At 50.5% G+C, this 18383-nt stretch overlaps 1 protein-coding gene across 1 annotated transcript in view; it reads left to right on the top strand.

Moving 5' to 3' along the window:
• Positions 1-18383, top strand: part of DISP3 (dispatched RND transporter family member 3) — a 62293-nt gene that overhangs the window by 25056 nt on the left and 18854 nt on the right. The window contains exons 8-12 of the mRNA XM_060258766.1: positions 8996-9157; positions 12087-12248; positions 13328-13453; positions 14279-14415; positions 17832-18013. Of these exons, the coding sequence (XP_060114749.1) occupies positions 8996-9157; positions 12087-12248; positions 13328-13453; positions 14279-14415; positions 17832-18013 (769 nt within the window). The remainder of the gene's footprint in view (positions 1-8995; positions 9158-12086; positions 12249-13327; positions 13454-14278; positions 14416-17831; positions 18014-18383) is intronic.

Here is an 18383-nt window from a genome sequence, read left to right as displayed (position 1 = left end):
ATCGCCAGGGGGGCAGGGATCCCGCAGAGCCGTCAGGAACCGTTCCGGGTCCATCAGGCTCCGCGGGCGAGCTAAAATAAGCTCGCCGCCCAAACGGGTTTGGGGTGGGACGTCCACACGAGCCTTGAGGGCATAGTGATCCGACCATGGCACTGCTATAGAAGCAAGATCGTTCACTAAGACTCCCGACGCGAAGATCAAGTCTAACATGTGACCTGCCTGGTGAGTGGGTGTCGTAACTACTTGGGAGAGTCCTAGTGTCGCCATGGAAGACACTAGGTCCATCGCCTGATTGGAGGCCACGTCATAAGGTATAAGGCAGGGGTGGCCGAACTGTGGCTCAGGAGCCGCATGGGGCTCTTCCACACGTTTCGCGAAAGCCCCCACTGCCCCACTGGCCAGCTTGGAGAAGGTGTTGGAAGTTAAAGTTGCTTTCTTTCCACTTCCACCTCCCCCAAATACCTTCCTTCCTTCCTGTGGATAATATACTGTGCCTAATAGCCACTGATGGACCTCTGCTCCATACTTTTATCCAATCCCCTCTTAATAAGAACATAAGAGAAGCCATGTTGGATCAGGCCAGTGGCCCATCCAGTCCAACACTCTGTGTCACACAGTGGCCAATATATGTGTGTGTGTGTATATATATACGCACACACAAACATATACATACATACACACACACACACACATATTTATACATATACTGTGGCTAATAGCCACTTCCTCCCTCCCTCCCTCCCTCCCTTCCTTCCTTCCTTCCTTCCTTCCTTCCTTCCTTCCTTCCTTCCTTCCTTCCTTCCTTCCTTCCTTCCTTCCTTCCTTCCTTCCTTTCTCCCTCCCCTCCTCCCTTGCTTCCTTCCTTCCTCCCTCCTTTCCTTCCTTCCTTCCTTCCTTTCACCCTCCCTCCCCTCCTTCCTTTCTCCTCCCCTCCCTTCCTCCTTCCTCCCTCTGTCCCTCCCTCCCTCCCTCCCTCCCTCCCTTCCTTCCTTCCTTCCTTCCTTCCTTCCTTCCTTCCTTCCTTCCTTCCTTCCTTCCTTCCTTCCTTCCTTCCTTCCTTCCTTCCTTCCTTCCTTCCTTCCTTCCTTCCTTCCTTCCTCCCTCCCTCCCTCCCTCCCTCCCTTCCTCCCTTCCTCCCTTCCTCCATTCCTCCCTTCCTTCCTTGTCTTGAGGCTCTCAAACTTCTGACCTTTATTCTGTGTGACTCTTACGTTAAGCAAGTTTGGCCACTGCTGGTATAAGCTTTTGAGAATCCAATCTCCAGGAAGCTTTAATTCTTGAAAGCTCCTACGCCCAAAATCTTGTTGGTCTGGCCTTAAATCCCAAAGAGGGTCTTCCCTTACAGCTGTTGGGAAGAGAGGCACATGGTCTTGCTGCTTGAACGTGGTGTTTGGATAGTGATGTCTGGAAGGCTTGAGATGGTAGAAAGCAGGCGACATGCTTGACATGCAGGAGGTCCCAAGTTCATTTCCTGATTGCTTGGCTAGCAAGCGCTGGAAAGACCATTGGTCTATCTGGTCAAGGGAGCGCTGGCTCTTGCAAGCTCAGACCCTGGAAATCTTCTCTGAGGTGCTGCTGAACTCAGCTCTTTTATGGCAGACTAGCACAGCTGCCCAATGAAACACTGTCTATTCTGGTGCTGGGGGGGGGGGTATATTTTTGTATTTTTAATATGTGTGCGTGTGTGAATACCTGGAAGTCATAGCGACCTCTGTTGACTGACCCCTACTGGTGGCCTGGAGGATATTCAGGGAGGTGCATACCGCCTGCCTCTGCCTCCTGGTATTCCAAGGAGGTCTCAACCAGTGTCAGGAGGTAACAGCAGGGGAAGGTCTCGACCTCTCTGCCCTGGTGTCGGCCCTCCAGGAGGAAGCCCACCACCTCTCAAGGAGGAAACCCGTTCCACTGAGGAACCACTCTAACTGTCAGGAAGTTCTTCCTAATGTTGAGCTGGGAATTCTTTGGATTTAATTTCAACCCATTGGTTCTGGTCCTGCCTTCTGGGGCCACAGAAAACAATTCCACACCATCCTCTAGATGACAGCCCTTCAAGCACTTGAAGATGGTGATCCTATCATCTCTCAGTCGCCTCCTCCCCAGGCTAAACATGCCCAGCTCCTTCAACCTTTCCTCATAGGACTTGGTCTCCAGACCCCTCATCATCTCAGGGCTGCACTAGATGGACTGGCTGTACTTTGTGTGAGACAGGAGGCTGGACTAGATGGACCCTCCCTGGTCTGATCCAGCAGGGCTCTTCTGATGTTCTTATGCTCAGCCTCTCTGCCCTGTTGTTGGCCTCCAGAGGAACTGGTTGGCCACTGTGTGAGACAGGAGGCTGGACTAGATGGACCCTCCTTGGTCTGATCCAGCAGGGCTCTTCTGTTGTTCTTCTGAAGACCTTGGCCTCTCTGCCCTGTTGTTGGCCCTCCAGAGGAACTGGCTGGCCACTGTGTGAGACAGGAGGCTGGACTAGATGGATCCTCACTGGTCTGATCCAGCAAGGCTCTTCTGATGTTCTTTTGAAGACCTTGGCCTCTCTGCCCTGTTGTTGGCCCTCCAGAGGAACTGGCTGGCCACTGTGTGAGACAGGAGGCTGGACTAGATGGATCCTCACTGGTCTGATCCAGCAAGGCTCTTCTGATGTTCTTCTGAAGACCTTGGCCTCTCTGCCCTGTTGTTGGCCCTCCAGAGGAACTGGCTAGCCACTATGTGAGACAGGATGCTGGACTAGATGGACTCTTATTGGTCTGATCCAGCAGGGCTCTTCTGATGTTCTTCTGAAGACCTTGGCCTCTCTGCCCTGTTGTTGGCCTCCGTAGGAACTGGTTGGCCACCGTGTGAGACAGGAGGCTGGATGAGATGGACCCTCCCTGGTCTGATCCAGCAAAGCTCTTCTGTTGTTCTTCTGAAGACTTGGCCTCTCTGCCCTGTTGTTGGCCCTCCAGAGGAACTGGCTGGCCACTGTGTGAGACAGGAGGCTGGACTAGATTGACTCTCACTGGTCTGATCCAGCAGGGCTCTTCTGATGTTCTTCTGAAGACCTTGGCCTCTCTGCTCTGTTGTTGGCCTCCGGAGGAACTGGTTGGCCACCGTGTGAGACAGGAGGCTGGATTAGATGGACCCTCCCTGGTCTGATACAGCAGGGCTCTTCTGTTGTTCTTCTGAAGACTTGGCCTCTCTGCCCTGTTGTTGGCCCTCCAGAGGAACTGGCTGGCCACTGTGTGAGACAGGAGGCTGGACTAGATGGATCCTCACTGGTCTGATCCAGCAAGGCTCTTCTGATGTTCTTCTGAAGACCTTGGCCTCTCTGCCCTGTTGTTGGCCCTCCAGAGGAACTGGCTAGCCACTATGTGAGACAGGAGGCTGGACTAGATGGACTCTCACTGGTCTGATCCAGCAGGGCTCTTCTGATGTTCTTCTGACCTTGGCCTCTCTGCCCTGTTGTTGGCCTCCGTAGGAACTGGTTGGCCACCGTGTGAGACAGGAGGCTGGATGAGATGGACCCTCCCTGGTCTGATCCAGCAAAGCTCTTCTGTTGTTCTTCTGAAGACTTGGCCTCTCTGCCCTGTTGTTGGCCCTCCAGAGGAACTGGCTGGCCACTGTGTGAGACAGGAGGCTGGACTAGATTGACTCTCACTGGTCTGATCCAGCAGGGCTCTTCTGATGTTCTTCTGAAGACCTTGGCCTCTCTGCTCTGTTGTTGGCCTCCGGAGGAACTGGTTGGCCACCGTGTGAGACAGGAGGCTGGATTAGATGGACCCTCCCTGGTCTGATACAGCAGGGCTCTTCTGTTGTTCTTCTGAAGACTTGGCCTCTCTGCCCTGTTGTTGGCCCTCCAGAGGAACTGGCTGGCCACTGTGTGAGACAGGAGGCTGGACTAGATGGATCCTCACTGGTCTGATCCAGCAAGGCTCTTCTGATGTTCTTCTGAAGACCTTGGCCTCTCTGCCCTGTTGTTGGCCCTCCAGAGGAACTGGCTAGCCACTATGTGAGACAGGAGGCTGGACTAGATGGACTCTCACTGGTCTGATCCAGCAGGGCTCTTCTGATGTTCTTCTGAAGACCTTGGCCTCTCTGCCCTGTTGTTGGCCTCCGTAGGAACTGGTTGGCCACCGTGTGAGACAGGAGGCTGGATGAGATGGACCCTCCCTGGTCTGATCCAGCAAAGCTCTTCTGTTGTTCTTCTGAAGACTTGGCCTCTCTGCCCTGTTGTTGGCCCTCCAGAGGAACTGGCTGGCCACTGTGTGAGACAGGAGGCTGGACTAGATTGACTCTCACTGGTCTGATCCAGCAGGGCTCTTCTGATGTTCTTCTGAAGACCTTGGCCTCTCTGCTCTGTTGTTGGCCTCCGGAGGAACTGGTTGGCCACCGTGTGAGACAGGAGGCTGGATTAGATGGACCCTCCCTGGTCTGATACAGCAGGGCTCTTCTGTTGTTCTTCTGAAGACTTGGCCTCTCTGCCCTGTTGTTGGCCCTCCAGAGGAACTGGCTGGCCACTGTGTGAGACAGGAGGCTGGACTAGATGGATCCTCACTGGTCTGATCCAGCAAGGCTCTTCTGATGTTCTTCTGAAGACCTTGGCCTCTCCGCCCTGTTGTTGGCCCTCCAGAGGAACTGGCTAGCCACTATGTGAGACAGGAGGCTGGACTAGATGGACTCTCACTGGTCTGATCCAGCAGGGCTCTTCTGATGTTCTTCTGAAGACCTTGGCCTCTCTGCTCTGTTGTTGGCCTCCGTAGGAACTGGTTGGCCACCGTGTGAGACAGGAGGCTGGATTAGATGGACCCTTCCTGGTCTGATCCAGCAGGGCTCTTCTGTTGTTCTTCTGAAGACCTTGGCCTCTCTGCCCTGTTGTTGGCCCTCTAGAGGAACTGGCTGGCCACTGTGTGAGACAGGAGGCTGGATTAGATAGATCATCACTGGTCTGATCCAGCAAGGCTCTTCTGATGTTCTTCTGAAGACCTTGGCCTCTCTGCTCTGTTGTTGGCCTCCGGAGGAACTGGTTGGCCACCGTGTGAGACAGGATGCTGGACTAGATGGACCCTCCCTGGTCTGATCCAGCAAGGCTCTTTTTAATGTTCTTACGTGAGATTTTGCCTTGCAGTTCCCTTGTTTTTATGGCCTCAGCCTCCATCCCTTCCTGTTGCTTCTTAACAAGCAAAGAGGAAAGAAAGATTCCCTAAGCCAGGAAGTACAGCCAGCCCTCTGAAACTGGAGCCTTAGACAGGAGGCTCAGGCTGTAATGCGGACTTTGGAGGGTCTCATGTCTCGTCCCCCCCCCCCCCCCCCCGCAAGCAGAGTTCAGCACCTCCCAGCAAACAGCTGGAGGCAGTGGCGGACTGTCCAGGGTATCAGGTTGCCTGATGGCAAGTGAGCCCTCTTAAACTTTAGACAATCTGTTTAAAATATTAATGAACATTTTAGTAGCTTGAAAATATAATAGAAGTTCCAGTATTGTTACTGTAATGCCATTAAAATTTACTTTGTATTTGGGGTTGCCAGCCTCCAGGTAGGGCCTGGGGATCTCCTGCTTCTGCAACTGATCATCCAGCTGGCAGATCTCAGCCGCCTGGAGAAAATGCAATCTGTCTTTATGAACACCTGAAGCTGCCTTATACTGAATCAGACCTCTGGTCCATCAAAGTCAGTCTTGTCTTCTCAGACTGGCAGTGGCTCTCCAGGGTCTCAAGCTGAGGTTTTTCACGCCTACTTGCCTGGACCCTTTTTTGTTGGAGATGCTGGGGATTGAACCTGGGAGCTTCTGTTTCCCAAGCAGATGCTCTACCACTGAGCCACCATCCCTCCCTTTAAGTCAGTCTTGTCTTCTCAGACTGGCAGCAGCTCTCCAGGGTCTCAAGCTGAGGTTTTTCACGCCTATTTGCCTGGACCCTTTTTTGTTGGAGATGCTGGGGATTGAACCTGGGAGCTTCTGTTTCCCAAGCAGATGCTCTACCACTGAGCCACCATCCCTCCCTTTAAGTCAGTCTTGTCTTCTCAGACTGGCAGCAGCTCTCCAGGGTCTCAAGCTGAGGTTTTTCACACCTATTTGCCTGGACCCTTTTTTGGAGATGCCAGGGATTGAACCTGGGACCTTCTGCTTCCCAAGCAGATGCTCTACCACTGAGCCGCAGTCCCTCCCCTTTACATTTAGTATCTAATGTATACTGCCAGTAACATGTACAATATATGTACACTGTAATTACGTTACAGATACAGATAAATATATTTCACACAAGTTTTAATTATACCTTTCCCACACTTAAGTATTTTGGGAAAATTGTATTTATTTCTTATAAAAAAATTAAACGATAGCCTTGTAGTTGTGGGTGGGCCCCCTTTTGTCTCCTGGCAACCAATATTTTTAGACCCAGTCTACCACTGGCTGGAAGGGTTTTGAGATCCGGCTGCAGGCCCCCCAGGGTCTTTCCTACGCCCTCCCTGCACTGCATGGTAATGTATGGAAAATGGTTTCTTGCCTGCTCTTCTGGACTAACGTGAGGCAGGAGAACAATATTGCTCTGAGATCCCCTCGGGTCAACTGGGCAGGGAAAGCGGCTGTGGAAATATGTGTGCGTGCTCTGGCGTGCAATGCTAATAAAGGCAGGAGCGTAGTTCTTATTCCTGAATCGCTACACTGATGGATGAGGCTCCGTTCACGGCTTGGGAGGGGTCCAGGCAAGTCCCGCACTGCTTCCCTGCAGCCAGCAAGGCACTCTGAGATGGTCCAAACTGATGAAGAGCATTTGAAGAACATATGAACGTGAGATGCAGAACCCTGCTGGATCAGACCAGGGAGGATCCATCTAGTCCAGGCTCCTGTATCTCAAATAGTGGCCAGCCAGTTCCTCTGGAGGGCCAACAACAGGGCAGAGAAGCCAAGGCCTTTCCCTAAGAAGAGCATCACAAAAGCCCTGCTGGGTCAGACCAGTGAGGGTCCATCTAGTCCAGCCTCCTGTCTCACACAGTGGCCAGCCAGTTCCTCTGGAGGGCCAACTACAGGGCAGAGAGGCTGAGGCCTTCCCCTGAGAAGAGCATCAGAAGAGCCCTGCTGGGTCACATCAGGGTCCATCTAGTCCAGCCTCCTGTCTCACCAGTGGCCAACCAGTTCCTCTGGAGGGCCAACAAGGCATGGAGGCTGAGGCCTTCCCCTGATGTGGCCTCCTGGTTCTGGGATTCAGGGGATTAGTGCCTCTGAATGTGGAGGTTCCCCTCACCCACCATGGCTAGCAGTAGCCATTGATAGACTTATCCTCCACGAATCCATCTTATCCCTTGAAAATTGTTTATTCCTGCGGCCATCAGTAGAAGAGAAGAAAAAGAAGAGATTGGATTTATACCCTGCCCTTCACTACCCAAAGGTTTATAAATGTCCTTTCCCTTCCCCTCCCCACAACAGACACCCTGTGAGGTAGGTGGGGCTGAGAGAGCTCTGACAGAAACTGCTCTTGAGCAGAACAGCCCTGAGAGAAGGTCACATCAGCAGGTACATGTGGAGGAGTGGGGAATCAAACCCGGTTCTCCCAGATAAGAGTCCGCTCACTTCACCACTATGGCTGACCCAAGGCCATTCCAGCAGGTGCAAGTGGAGGAGTGGGGAATCAAACCTGGTTCTCCCAGATAAGAGTTTGTGCATTTAACCACTACACCAAACTGGCTGTCCTCCGGCCGCACGTTCCACATTTGAATCACTCTTTTCGAGATATCAGTCGAGATGCTGGGTAACGGTGGGGTAGGTCCATGTGTGTGTGTTTGTGACCTTTTTGTGGGTTTCCCAGAAGCATCTTAGCTGACCATGGCTGGAAAACGAAGGCTGAGCACCTTGGCTTTCCTCTTTGCTTCATTTTCCAAAAGCAGCGTTGCGGTGAATAAAACCTTTCTGTAGCAGTTGGCCATGATCACTTAACAGAACCTTCATGATCAAAAGCTGCCTACCTCGAACTAGTAAATGCTGGGCACATACAGGGAGAGAAGGCGATGTGCTGTGTTTGGAGTCCTCCAAGGCTATAGACAAGCTTCAACAGGTCCAGAGGAGGGCAATAAAGATGATGAGGGGTCTGGAGACCAAGTCCTATGAGGAAAGGTTGAAGGAGCTGGGCATGTTTAGCCTGGAGAGGAGGCGACTGAGAGATGATAGGATCACCATCTTCAAGTACTTGAAGGACTGTCATCTAGAGGATGGTGTGGAATTGTTTTCTGTGGCCCCAGAAGGCAGGACCAGAACCAATGGGTTGAAATTAAATCCAAAGAATTCCCAGCTCAACATTAGGAAGAACTTCCTGACGGTTAGAGTGGTTCCTCAGTGGAACGGGCTTCCTCCTTGAGAGGTGGTGGGCTCTCCTTCCTTGGAGGTCTTTAAACAGAGGCTAGATGGCCATCTGACAGTAATGAAGATCCTGTGAATTTAGGGGGAGGGGTTTGTGAGTTTCCTGCATTGTGCAGGGGGTTGGACTAGATGATCCTGGAGGTCCCTTCCAACTCTGTGGTTCTAAGGCTGGGGGCAGGGCTCTCAATCAAGTAGATCTAGCAAGGCAAGGGTTGCCGCTTCTGGCTTGAAAAGTCCCTGGAGAATTTTTTTTGGGCGGGGGGGGGGGGGACGTGCCAGGAGAGGGACAGAATTTGGGGAGTGAGCTGAATGGAATGTGATGCCGCTCTGGAATGGCTGTTTCTCCTAGACTCTATGGCACACCATAGAGTCCACTCTCTGAAACTGCCATTTCCTCCAGAAGCTGAGCTCTTGTTATGTTCAGGTAGATGCGACATCACCCCAAGTCGGAAACGACTGGTGCTTGCACAGGGAACTATCTTTACCTTTTTTAGCATAGGCAAATCAAAAAATCTGAACAGCCTTTCCCTCCAGAAATATGGCATCCATTAATAGACATTATGTTTTAAAAATGTTTTGGGGGGATGGTGGAATCTAGACCAGAATGCTAAGCTTTTCTACGTGATCCGCGCATCGTGGAGTCTCGACTTCATTCTCTCCTCCTCTTTATAGTCAGTCTGGAAATGGGGGACGTTCCCTTGGTCTCGGTGCTTCCCGAGGGCCTGCAGATGCCCCCAAAGAAGGCCGGCCAGGGTCACCTGATCGCTCACGTGCAAGAGCTCCTCCAGCGCTGGGTGCTGTGGTCGGCGGTGAAGAGCAGATGGCTGGTTGTTGGTAAGTGGGCCGTGTGTGTTTAGAACACAGACCCCAGAAACCACCTTGGGCCTGGCCAAGGAAGTCAGGTTATGAGCATTCCCTCCCCCCCCCCAAAAAAAAGATTCTATTTGGTTTTAAAGAACTCAGAGTGAAAGAAAGCAAGGAAGGAAGGAAAGAAAGAAAGAAAGAAAGAAAGAAAGAAAGAAAGAAAGAAAGAAAGAAAGAAAGAAAGAAAGAAAGAAAGAAAGAAAGAAAGAAAGAAAGAAAGAAAGAAAGAGCTTCTTATTATAAGTATAAATATACATGGATATCCCCCTTCTGCATTTGCAATTCAATGCAGCTCATCGAAAACTCTAACGGTGCATTCAAGTATTATCATACTATTACAAATCCAGTCTTCTGATTATTGTCATAATATCACAAATTCAGGCTTCGAACACTTTAATTTCTCTTAAACTTAATATGATAGCATTATTACCTTAGTTCTATCCAGTAAATATGTTGTGAACATTTTAATGTACCACAGGGCATTTTTTTGTAGCAGGAACTCCTTTGCATATTAGGCTACACCCCTCTGGCGTAGCCATTCCTCCTAGAGCTTACAGTAGGCCCTGTAAGAAGAGCTCTGTAAGCTCTTGGAGGACTGGCTACATCAGGGGTGTGTGGCCTAATATGCAAAGGAGTTCCTGCTACAAAAAAAGCCCAGATTAAAAGAAGACGAAGATATTGGATTTATATCCCGCCCTCCACTCCAAAGAGTCTCAGAGTGGCTCACAATCTCCTTTATCTTCCTCCCCCACAACAGACACCCTGTGAGGTGGGTGGGGCTGAGAGGGCTGCCTTTTCAAGGACAACCTCTGCCAGAGCTATGGCTGACCCGAGGCCATTCCAGCAGCTGCAAGTGGAGGAGTGGGGAATCAAGCCCGGTTCTCCCAGATAAGAGTCCGCTCACTTAACCACTACACCAAACTGGCTCTCCAGTTTGAGAAATTGGGAAGAGGAAGATTTCAGCCTCCTGAAAAAATAAAAAGCCCAGTCTTCTGGCTCTTATGGCTGCAAAGGATCTGAGCAATGCATGATTGGAGACAGATGGGATCAAAAGAGGCCTGCCCAGGCGAAACAGCACAAGAGGAGATTTTTCTAAGCAGCCCAGCAGAGGCTGTTTTCTGCATGATCTGTCGGTCACCCGATTCAGCTTTTCCTCTGCACAGATTTCTTTTTTACTTGGCTCAAACCCCTTTCTTCCTCTCTGGGAAATCCAAAATGATTACTAAAACCTGGCATTGCCTGTGAAGCCAGCTGAAAGGAAATGCAAATATGGAGAAGCTGCAGGGTCTGTTCCGGGAGCTGTGTCGCTCGATACGGTGGCGCTGGGAGGAACCTTGCAGCCGAGTTATGATTTCAAATAGATGGAGTTGCCCGCACGTCGCGAGTGGGGAGAGCCCTGCATAAATTTCGGAGCAACCTGCCTGACTTAACGACCCGTTGAGTTCGTTGGGGCTTGCCAGCCACCTGTGGCAACCTGCCCGCGACCATCAACCTGCTGCCCTGTTTTTGCTACTCGCAGGTAGGCAGCGAAGCCAAGAGGTCGATTGAGCACCTGGCAGGCCCCCGTTTGCGGAGAGCAGGCAGCATCGGTTCAATGGGTCACCAGAATCCCTTTCAAATGAAAAGTTTCCATTCGCGCTCTCTCTCCCTCTCTCTCTTTCTAGCTCTAAAATGTTCTTTCATATTGGACTGGGGAGAGTCCATTGGAGTAGCCCAGCTGGTAAATAGGGCTGTCTCTGCTGATTTCCCCCCATTACTGGATGAGTTATCTTGCTGCACAGTCTGTTGTTACATGTTTGCAGCTTGGTTTATCTCCGTTATGTTGGAATCATGCCCTGAGCTGCATAGCTCAAGTAGCCTGATCTTGTCAGATCTCAGAAGCTAAGAGGGTTGCCAAGTCTGCCGTGGACTCCGGCAGGGGATTTTTTACATGTGATGATGTCACTTGGAAGTGATGTCATTGCCCCAGTAACATTGTGATCTGGCCGCTCTGGGTGTTTTCAGGAAAACTCTATGGTTTTCCCGGACAGTCTAGCAATTTGGGAGGAAAACTCTATGGTACCATAGAGTTTTCCTCCCAAACTGCTAGACTGTCAGGGAAAACCATAGAGTTTTCCTGGAAACTCCCAGAGTGGCTGGAGCACCATGTTCCCAGTGCGATGAAGTCACTTCCGAGTGATGTCATCGGCAGCCAATGGCAGACAGGAATCCCCCCTCGAACCCATTGTGGGTCAGTGGATTGGGGACCCCCAAAGCAGGAGAGCCCCCACCCCGGTGTAAAATCTTATAGGTAGAGAGGTTTACAAGATTATGCATGGGATAGAGAAGGTAGAGAAAGAAGTACTTTTCTCCCTTTCTCACAATACAAGAATTCGTGGGCATTCAATGAAATTGCTGAGCAGTCAGGTTAGAACAGATAAAAGGAAGTCCTTCTTCACCCAAAGGGTGATTAACACGTGGAATTCACTGCCACAGGAGGTGGTGGCGGCTACAAGCATAGCCAGCTTCAAGAGGGGATTGGATCAACATATGGAGCAGAGGTCCATCAGTGGCTATTAGCCACAGCGTATTGTTGGAACTCTCTGTCTGGGGCAAGGATGCTCTATATTCTTGGTGCTTGGGAGGGGCAACAGGGTGAGGACTTCTAGTGTCCTGGCCCCACTGATGGACCTCCTGATGGCACCTGTTGTTGGTTTTTTGCCCCTGTGTGACAAAAATGTCAAAGTCCTTTCCAACCAAGAGTGTTGCGCTGGATGGGCCACTGGTCTGATCCAACATGGCTCCTCTTATGTTCTTATTTACCTGTACATGTTCTTGTGCTGTAATGTGTTATATTTTAATTTAAAACAAAAACAACCAATGACATGTGCCTGGATTCTCATCCCGTCTCTTCTTCTAGGGCTGTTCTTGACCGTTCTCCTCCTCTCCATCTTCTTCGCCAGCCGACTCCGCCCAGCAAGCCGTGCCCCCCTCCTCTTCAGGCCGGACACCAACATCCAGGTGCTGCTGGACCTCAAGTATAACTTGAGTGCTGAAGGCATCTCCTGCGTCACCTGTTCCGGTGAGTTCTACTTGCCCGACTGTCAGCGGTGGGACACTGCAGGATGCTGGTGTAAATCCCGGCTTGGTTTCCTCTGAGAGCCAGTTTGGAGTAGTGGTCGAGTGTATGGACTCTTATCTGGAAGAACCTGCAGCTGCTGGAATGGCCTTGGGTCAGCCCTAGTAGTTAAGTGTGTGGACTGTTATCTGGAAGAACCTGGTTTGATTCCCCACTCCTCCACTTGCAGCTGCTGGAATGGCCTTGAGTCATCTTCAAGAGGGGAATCGCAGAGGTTGTCCTTAAAAGGGCAGCTTCTGGGAGAGCTCTCTCAGCACCACCCACCTCACAGGGTGTCTGTTGTGGGGGAGCAAGGTAAAAGAAATTGTAGGCTGCTCTGAGACTCTGAGATATAAATCCAGTATCATCATTGTCAGTTGCAGCTGCTGGAATGGCCTTGGGTCAGCCATAGCTCTCGCAGAGCTGTCCTTGAAAGGGCAGCTTCTGTGAGAGCTCTCCCAGCCCCACCTACCTCCCAGGGTGTTTGCTGTGGGGGAGGAAGGTAAAGGAAATTGTAGGCTGCTTTGAGACTCCGAGATTCAGAATGACAGGCAGGGTATATAAATCCAGTAACTCCTTCTTCTTCCGCAAGCAAGCCAAGAAAGCCTTAGCAACTTTCCCTTGTTTGGTTCATGCATCCAGCAGTCAGAGGTTCGCTGCCTTTGAACATGGAGAGTCTACTGAGCTATTACGACGTGTAGCCTTTTCATTGCTCTTTCTTCCATGAATTTGTCTAAATCCCCTTTTAAAATCCTTCTAAGCTCATCCAGCAGCGGTGAGCTTAGAATCTGCTATTTTAGAAAGCCCTGGAAATTCTCTCCACAGTTCATGACATGTTCCAAAGAGCAACTTCGTCAAAATAAGACGCGCTCCTTCCCCTTAAGGGCTTACAAAAATGTCAAAGTCCTTTCCAACCAAGATATATTAATGGTGCAACTCAAAGGGGAAGGGATGGGTGGGTGGTGGTGGGGGAAACCAGCAGCTGTGCTTAACACTTTTCCATCCCAAGTCCCTTTTCTTCCCTGACTAACCTTGTGCGACAGGCTTGTTTCAGGAAAAGCCCCGCAACCTGCAAAATAACATCCGCACCTCTTTAGAGAAGAAGAAACGGGGATCGGGGCCAGCGTGGGGCACTCGTGGGAGCGTAGCGAGCGATGGGGCTTTGCAGGGTGAGTGTGTGAGCATGCTCTCATCTGTCCTTATCGGGACCTCCTCCCCCATATGAACCCACCCCTAGACTCTGAAGTCTGCTGCTCAACATCTTCTCATAGTCCCTAGTCCTAAGGACGAGGGTCAGGGCCTTTTCGGTCTGGGCCCCTACCTGGTGGAATGAGCTCCCGCTGGAGATCTGGGCCCTGCAAGACTTTCCAAGGTTTTGCAGAGCCTGTAAAACGGAGCTCTTCCGCCAGGTTTTGAATTAATCCAGTGGGCGTCCTTGAAAGTCATCGCTTCCCACAGCATTTCACCGTTACGGTGTTTCTATTGTGCTGTTAGCCATCAACCACATGCCATTGGGTGGTTTTGCTGCCTCTGTCTGTAAAATTGTTTACTGTGCTGCTCCTAATCTTGTAATGTTTTGTTTTTATTATATTATTTTAACTCTCTTGGATTTTTACTATTGTAAGCCACCCTGAACCTGCTTACGGGATAGGATGGGATAGAAATCCAAAAATTCAATTAAATTAAAATTAAATCCCCACAACACGCAGGAATGCAGTTCCAGCTGACTTGGTGCCAGGGGTGTGGCCTAATATGCAAATGAGTTCCTGCTGGGCTTTTTCTTTTTAAAAAGCCCTGTCCACAACCACCTTGGATTGGCTGTCCCATTCTTTGTTGGAAAGGGATACGAGAATTATTAGCACAGACAAGGGACTCCAGTTAATGGGCTGCCTTGGTCAAGCTTGCTCAAAGTTCACTTCTGTGCTTCTTCATTGCAATAGTCTTTGTTCCTAAAGTCCCTGCCCCAGGATGACTTTGCTTCCCGTGTTCTCCAGATCCCCAAGGGACAGTCTACATCTTCAAAGCCAAGAGCAAAGGCCGGCCAGCCGTCTACAGGTTCTCCCTCAATTCCACTGTCCCAGCTCCTTGGCAAACCGTCTCCCCAGGAGAAGGGGAGGTCCCCTCTTTTCAGGTGAGTTGCAAGAATATTGCTGAGGAATCTAAGAGGAAGGTGACAGAAATTCGTGGGGGGGGGCGTGGAAATGGGATATGAATTGGGACCCTCTGCTTTCCCTGCATCTCTCTGTGGAGTATATGCAGGGTTTGGGTTTTTTTGAGCAGGAACTCCTTTGCGTATTAGGCCACACACCCCTGATGCAGCCACTCCTCCAAGAACTTACAGGGCTCTTCTTACAAGGCCTACTGTAAGCTCCAGGAGGATTGGCTACATCGGGGTGTGTGGCCTAATATGTAAATGAGTTCCTGCTACAAACCCCCCCCCCCCCTCTGGGTATATGTACAAACTGCATGTATTCCTAGTTCACCACATGTACATGCGGAAAGACCTGTATTTTCTGGGATTTCTCTTTTTTTGTCTAAAAGAAGGTGCATGTCTCTAGTCCTTTTAGTTCAGACACTCACAAGCAGAGGTGGAATCCTAGCAGGAGCTCCTTTGCATATTAGACTACCTCCCCCCCCTGATGTGGCCAATCCTCCAGGAGCTCACAGGGCTCTTTTTTGTAAGCTCTTGGAAGATTGGCTACTTTAGGGGGTGTGGCCTAATATGCAAAGGAGCTCCTGCTAGAATTCCACCCCTGTGAGTCACTGGTGGAATAGCACATGCTATGGGGTGCTGCTGAGTAATATTTCCAGTGGCCGGATGTCTTTGTCCCTTCCCATAATTGTCTGAAGCAAAATCAGTTATGGAAAATAGATACATATATATATATATATATATATATATATATATATATATATATATATATGTGTGTGTGTGTGTGTGTGTGTGTGTGTGTGTGTGTGTGTGCCAGGGGTGGCCAACGATAGCTCTCCAGATGTTTTTTGCCTACAACTCCCATCAGCCCCAGCCATTGGCCATGCTGGCTGGGGTTGATGGGAGTTGTAGGCAAAAAACATCTGGAGAGCTACCCTTGGCCACCCCTGATATATGCCTGATATATGCCAATTAATTAGAACTGCAGACTGCCCCCTTGCATGTTGCAGAGTTTCCTGGCATCAGGGGGTCTTGGGATGCAGCTAGGGCTCACCAGCACTTGGGGGGGGGGGGCTGGTCTACTCAAGGAGCAGATCAGGTGGTGAAATGGGCTGTACCACTTTGACTGCAGGTGGGGGACTGCGTGACTGAAGACTTCCTTTTTGTCATGGCCCAGAAGATAAGAACCTAAGAGAAGCCCTGTTGGGTCAGGCCAATGGCCCATCTAGTCCAACACTCTGTGTCACACAGTGGCCAGAAAACCCCAAGTGCCATCAGGAGGTTCACCAGTGGGGCCAGGACACCAGAAGCCCTCCCACTGTGCCCCCCCCAGCACCAAGAATACAGAGCATCACTGCCCTAGACATAAGAGCATAAGAGAAGCTTTGTTGGATCAGGCCAGTGGCCCATCCAGTCCAACACTCTGTGTCATACCGTGGCCAGAAAGCCCCAAGTGCCATCAGGAGGTCCACCAGTGGGGCCAGGGCACTAGAAGCTCTCACTGTTGTCCCTGTCCCCCCAGCACCAAGAATACAGAGCATCACTGCCCTAGACATAAGAGCATAAGAGAAGCTGTGTTGGATCAGGCCAGTGGCCCATCCAGTCCAACACTCTGTGTCACAGAGTGGCCCAAAAAAACAGGCGCCATCAGGAGGTCCACCAGTGGGGCCAGGACACTAGAATCCCTCCCATTGTTGCCCCCCCTCCAAGAATACACAGCATCTCTGTCCCAGACAGAGAGTTCCAACAATACCCTGTGGCTAATAGCCACTGATGGACCTCTGCTCCATATCTTTATCCAATCCTCTCTTGAAGCAGCAACCTTCTTCCAGTTCTCACAGTGAGATAGCTGCAGTCCTAACTGCTCCTAATGTCCTATACCCTGGCCAGTGCACCACACCTCACCGTTGGAATGGTTTCCAGTTGCTCAGGTCTCCTTTGCAGCCCTCAGATCCCTGTGTCCTCTTCTCTTCTCCTAGGGCCTATCAAACCTGAAACGGTTTACTTTCAGGTTGCTTTTTGTTTGTTTCCTTGCATTGGTTTTTCCTGGTGTAAAATCATGCACGCGTTTTTTTCAACGTTACTTGCATATCAGTCAGTTAGCATATATGTATTAATGCCGTAGCTGATTGCATAAAAACCAGACCTGATGTGTGCAGAATACAAACCTGTCTCCAAAGCCGAGAGAGCAAAGCAGAGAATGCAAACCATTGCGTAAAATAAACACGAACATGAAAAGATGCGGTGGTGGTGGAAAGGGCCGTAAAGTCGCAGCCAATACTCCCTCTAAGCTGAGGAGTCTTGTGAGCAAAAATCCTACTTTGTGATTGACTGGCAATTAAAGTTGTGAGCTGCTGCATAAATTATTGTGCTCTGGGGCCACTCTTCCCGAGCTAAGACAAAAATATGTGCGCTTGAGCCTCAAAAACCCCCCGTGAGCTAGCTCACACTAACTCAGCTTAGAGGGAACACTGATCACAGCTGACTTATGGTAACCTCAGAGGGTTTTCAAGGTTCAGAGGTGGTTGGCCATTGCCTGCCACTGTGTTATGACCCTGGACTTCCTTGGCGGTCTCCCCTGCAAATACCAACCAGAGCTGAGCCTGTGTACCTTCCAAGACCCAAGGAGATCAGGCTAACTTCGGTTCTCCAGGGCTGGCCTGATAGGGCTAGGAAACCTTAACTTTTCCCTGCCCGTGGACATTGATTGCAGATAAGAGATCCCATCTAAAAGCAGCCCATACTGAGAAAAGTAGCATCTGAGGAAGAAATCTAAAGCAGAATCAACCCCCACCCCTGCATTTGTGCGGTGGTAGTTTTGCTATGGAAGAGCCCCGTGGCACAGTGGTAAAGCTGCAGTACTGCAGTCGGAGCCCTCCGCTCACGACCTGAGTTTGATCCCAGCGAAAGCTGGTTCAGGTAGCCGGCTCGAGGTTGACTCAGCCTTCCATCCTTCCGAGGTCGGTAAAATGAGTCCCCAGCTTGCAAGGGGGAAAGCGTAGACGACTGGGGAAGGCAATGGCAAACCACCCCGTAAAAAGTCTGCCGTGAAAACGTTGTGAAAGCAACGTCACCCCAGAGTGGGAAACGACTGGTGCTTGCGCAGGGGGACTACCTTTTTACCTTTTTAGTTTTGCTACCGACAGGTAACTTTGGATAGAGAACACGATTCAGTCCTGCGGTCCTCTGCTTGCAGTCTTGGGTGGTGCGACAATCCAAAACGGCTTCGCGCACAATTTGCTTCTTTCGTTGTATTAGATTGGATTTGAGCATTGTACATTCTGGCCAGCTCAGCTGCAGGGCAGGGAATTGCGATGCTAATCTCTTTTGTGCCCCCTTCCCTGGCTCCGGACAAGTGTAGTGAAGTGTTCTGTTTTCATTAATCCATTGCTTAGGTGTATAAAGTTCCTTACGGGAACTTCAGCAAGAGGCTGACCGCTTGTATGTCCACAGTAGGGCATCTCCAACAGACGAGCCCCAAGAAGTGGATGATGACCACTTTGTCCTGCGACGCCAAGAGGGGATGGAAATTTGACTTCAGCTTCTACGTGGCTGCCGAGGAGCAGCAGCGAACCCGGTAACTCCGCCCACTCGGGCACCAAGCGGCGTCAAACTCGTTTGTTACGAGGGCCAGGTCGGGCTTAAATGTCACTGTGTCCGGCCAGCCCCCGTCTGCCATAAGACGTAATGCCAGGCACCGGAGATGTGAACTTGATAAAGGACACAGCCAAACTCAAGCAACAATATTATTTTTTCACTCAAAACGCAAACAGAAGCAATCAATTCCTAGCGGTGAAAGCAATTGATTTACTGGGGAACCCACAAAAGCCCCAATTAATGCATTGAATCATATGCAAGAGTAGGTTTTTTTCCAAGGGATACCATAAAAGGGGAAGGAACTTACATTTCCATACATGCCAGTTGCTCATGGGCTAAGAGCCCTGAAT

This window comes from Heteronotia binoei, chromosome 18 (genome assembly GCF_032191835.1).
Source record: "Heteronotia binoei isolate CCM8104 ecotype False Entrance Well chromosome 18, APGP_CSIRO_Hbin_v1, whole genome shotgun sequence".
NCBI classification, from domain to species: Eukaryota; Metazoa; Chordata; class Lepidosauria; order Squamata; family Gekkonidae; genus Heteronotia; species Heteronotia binoei.
The sequence above is the reverse complement of the archived record's forward strand: the minus strand, read 5'-3'. Positions and strand labels throughout refer to the sequence as shown.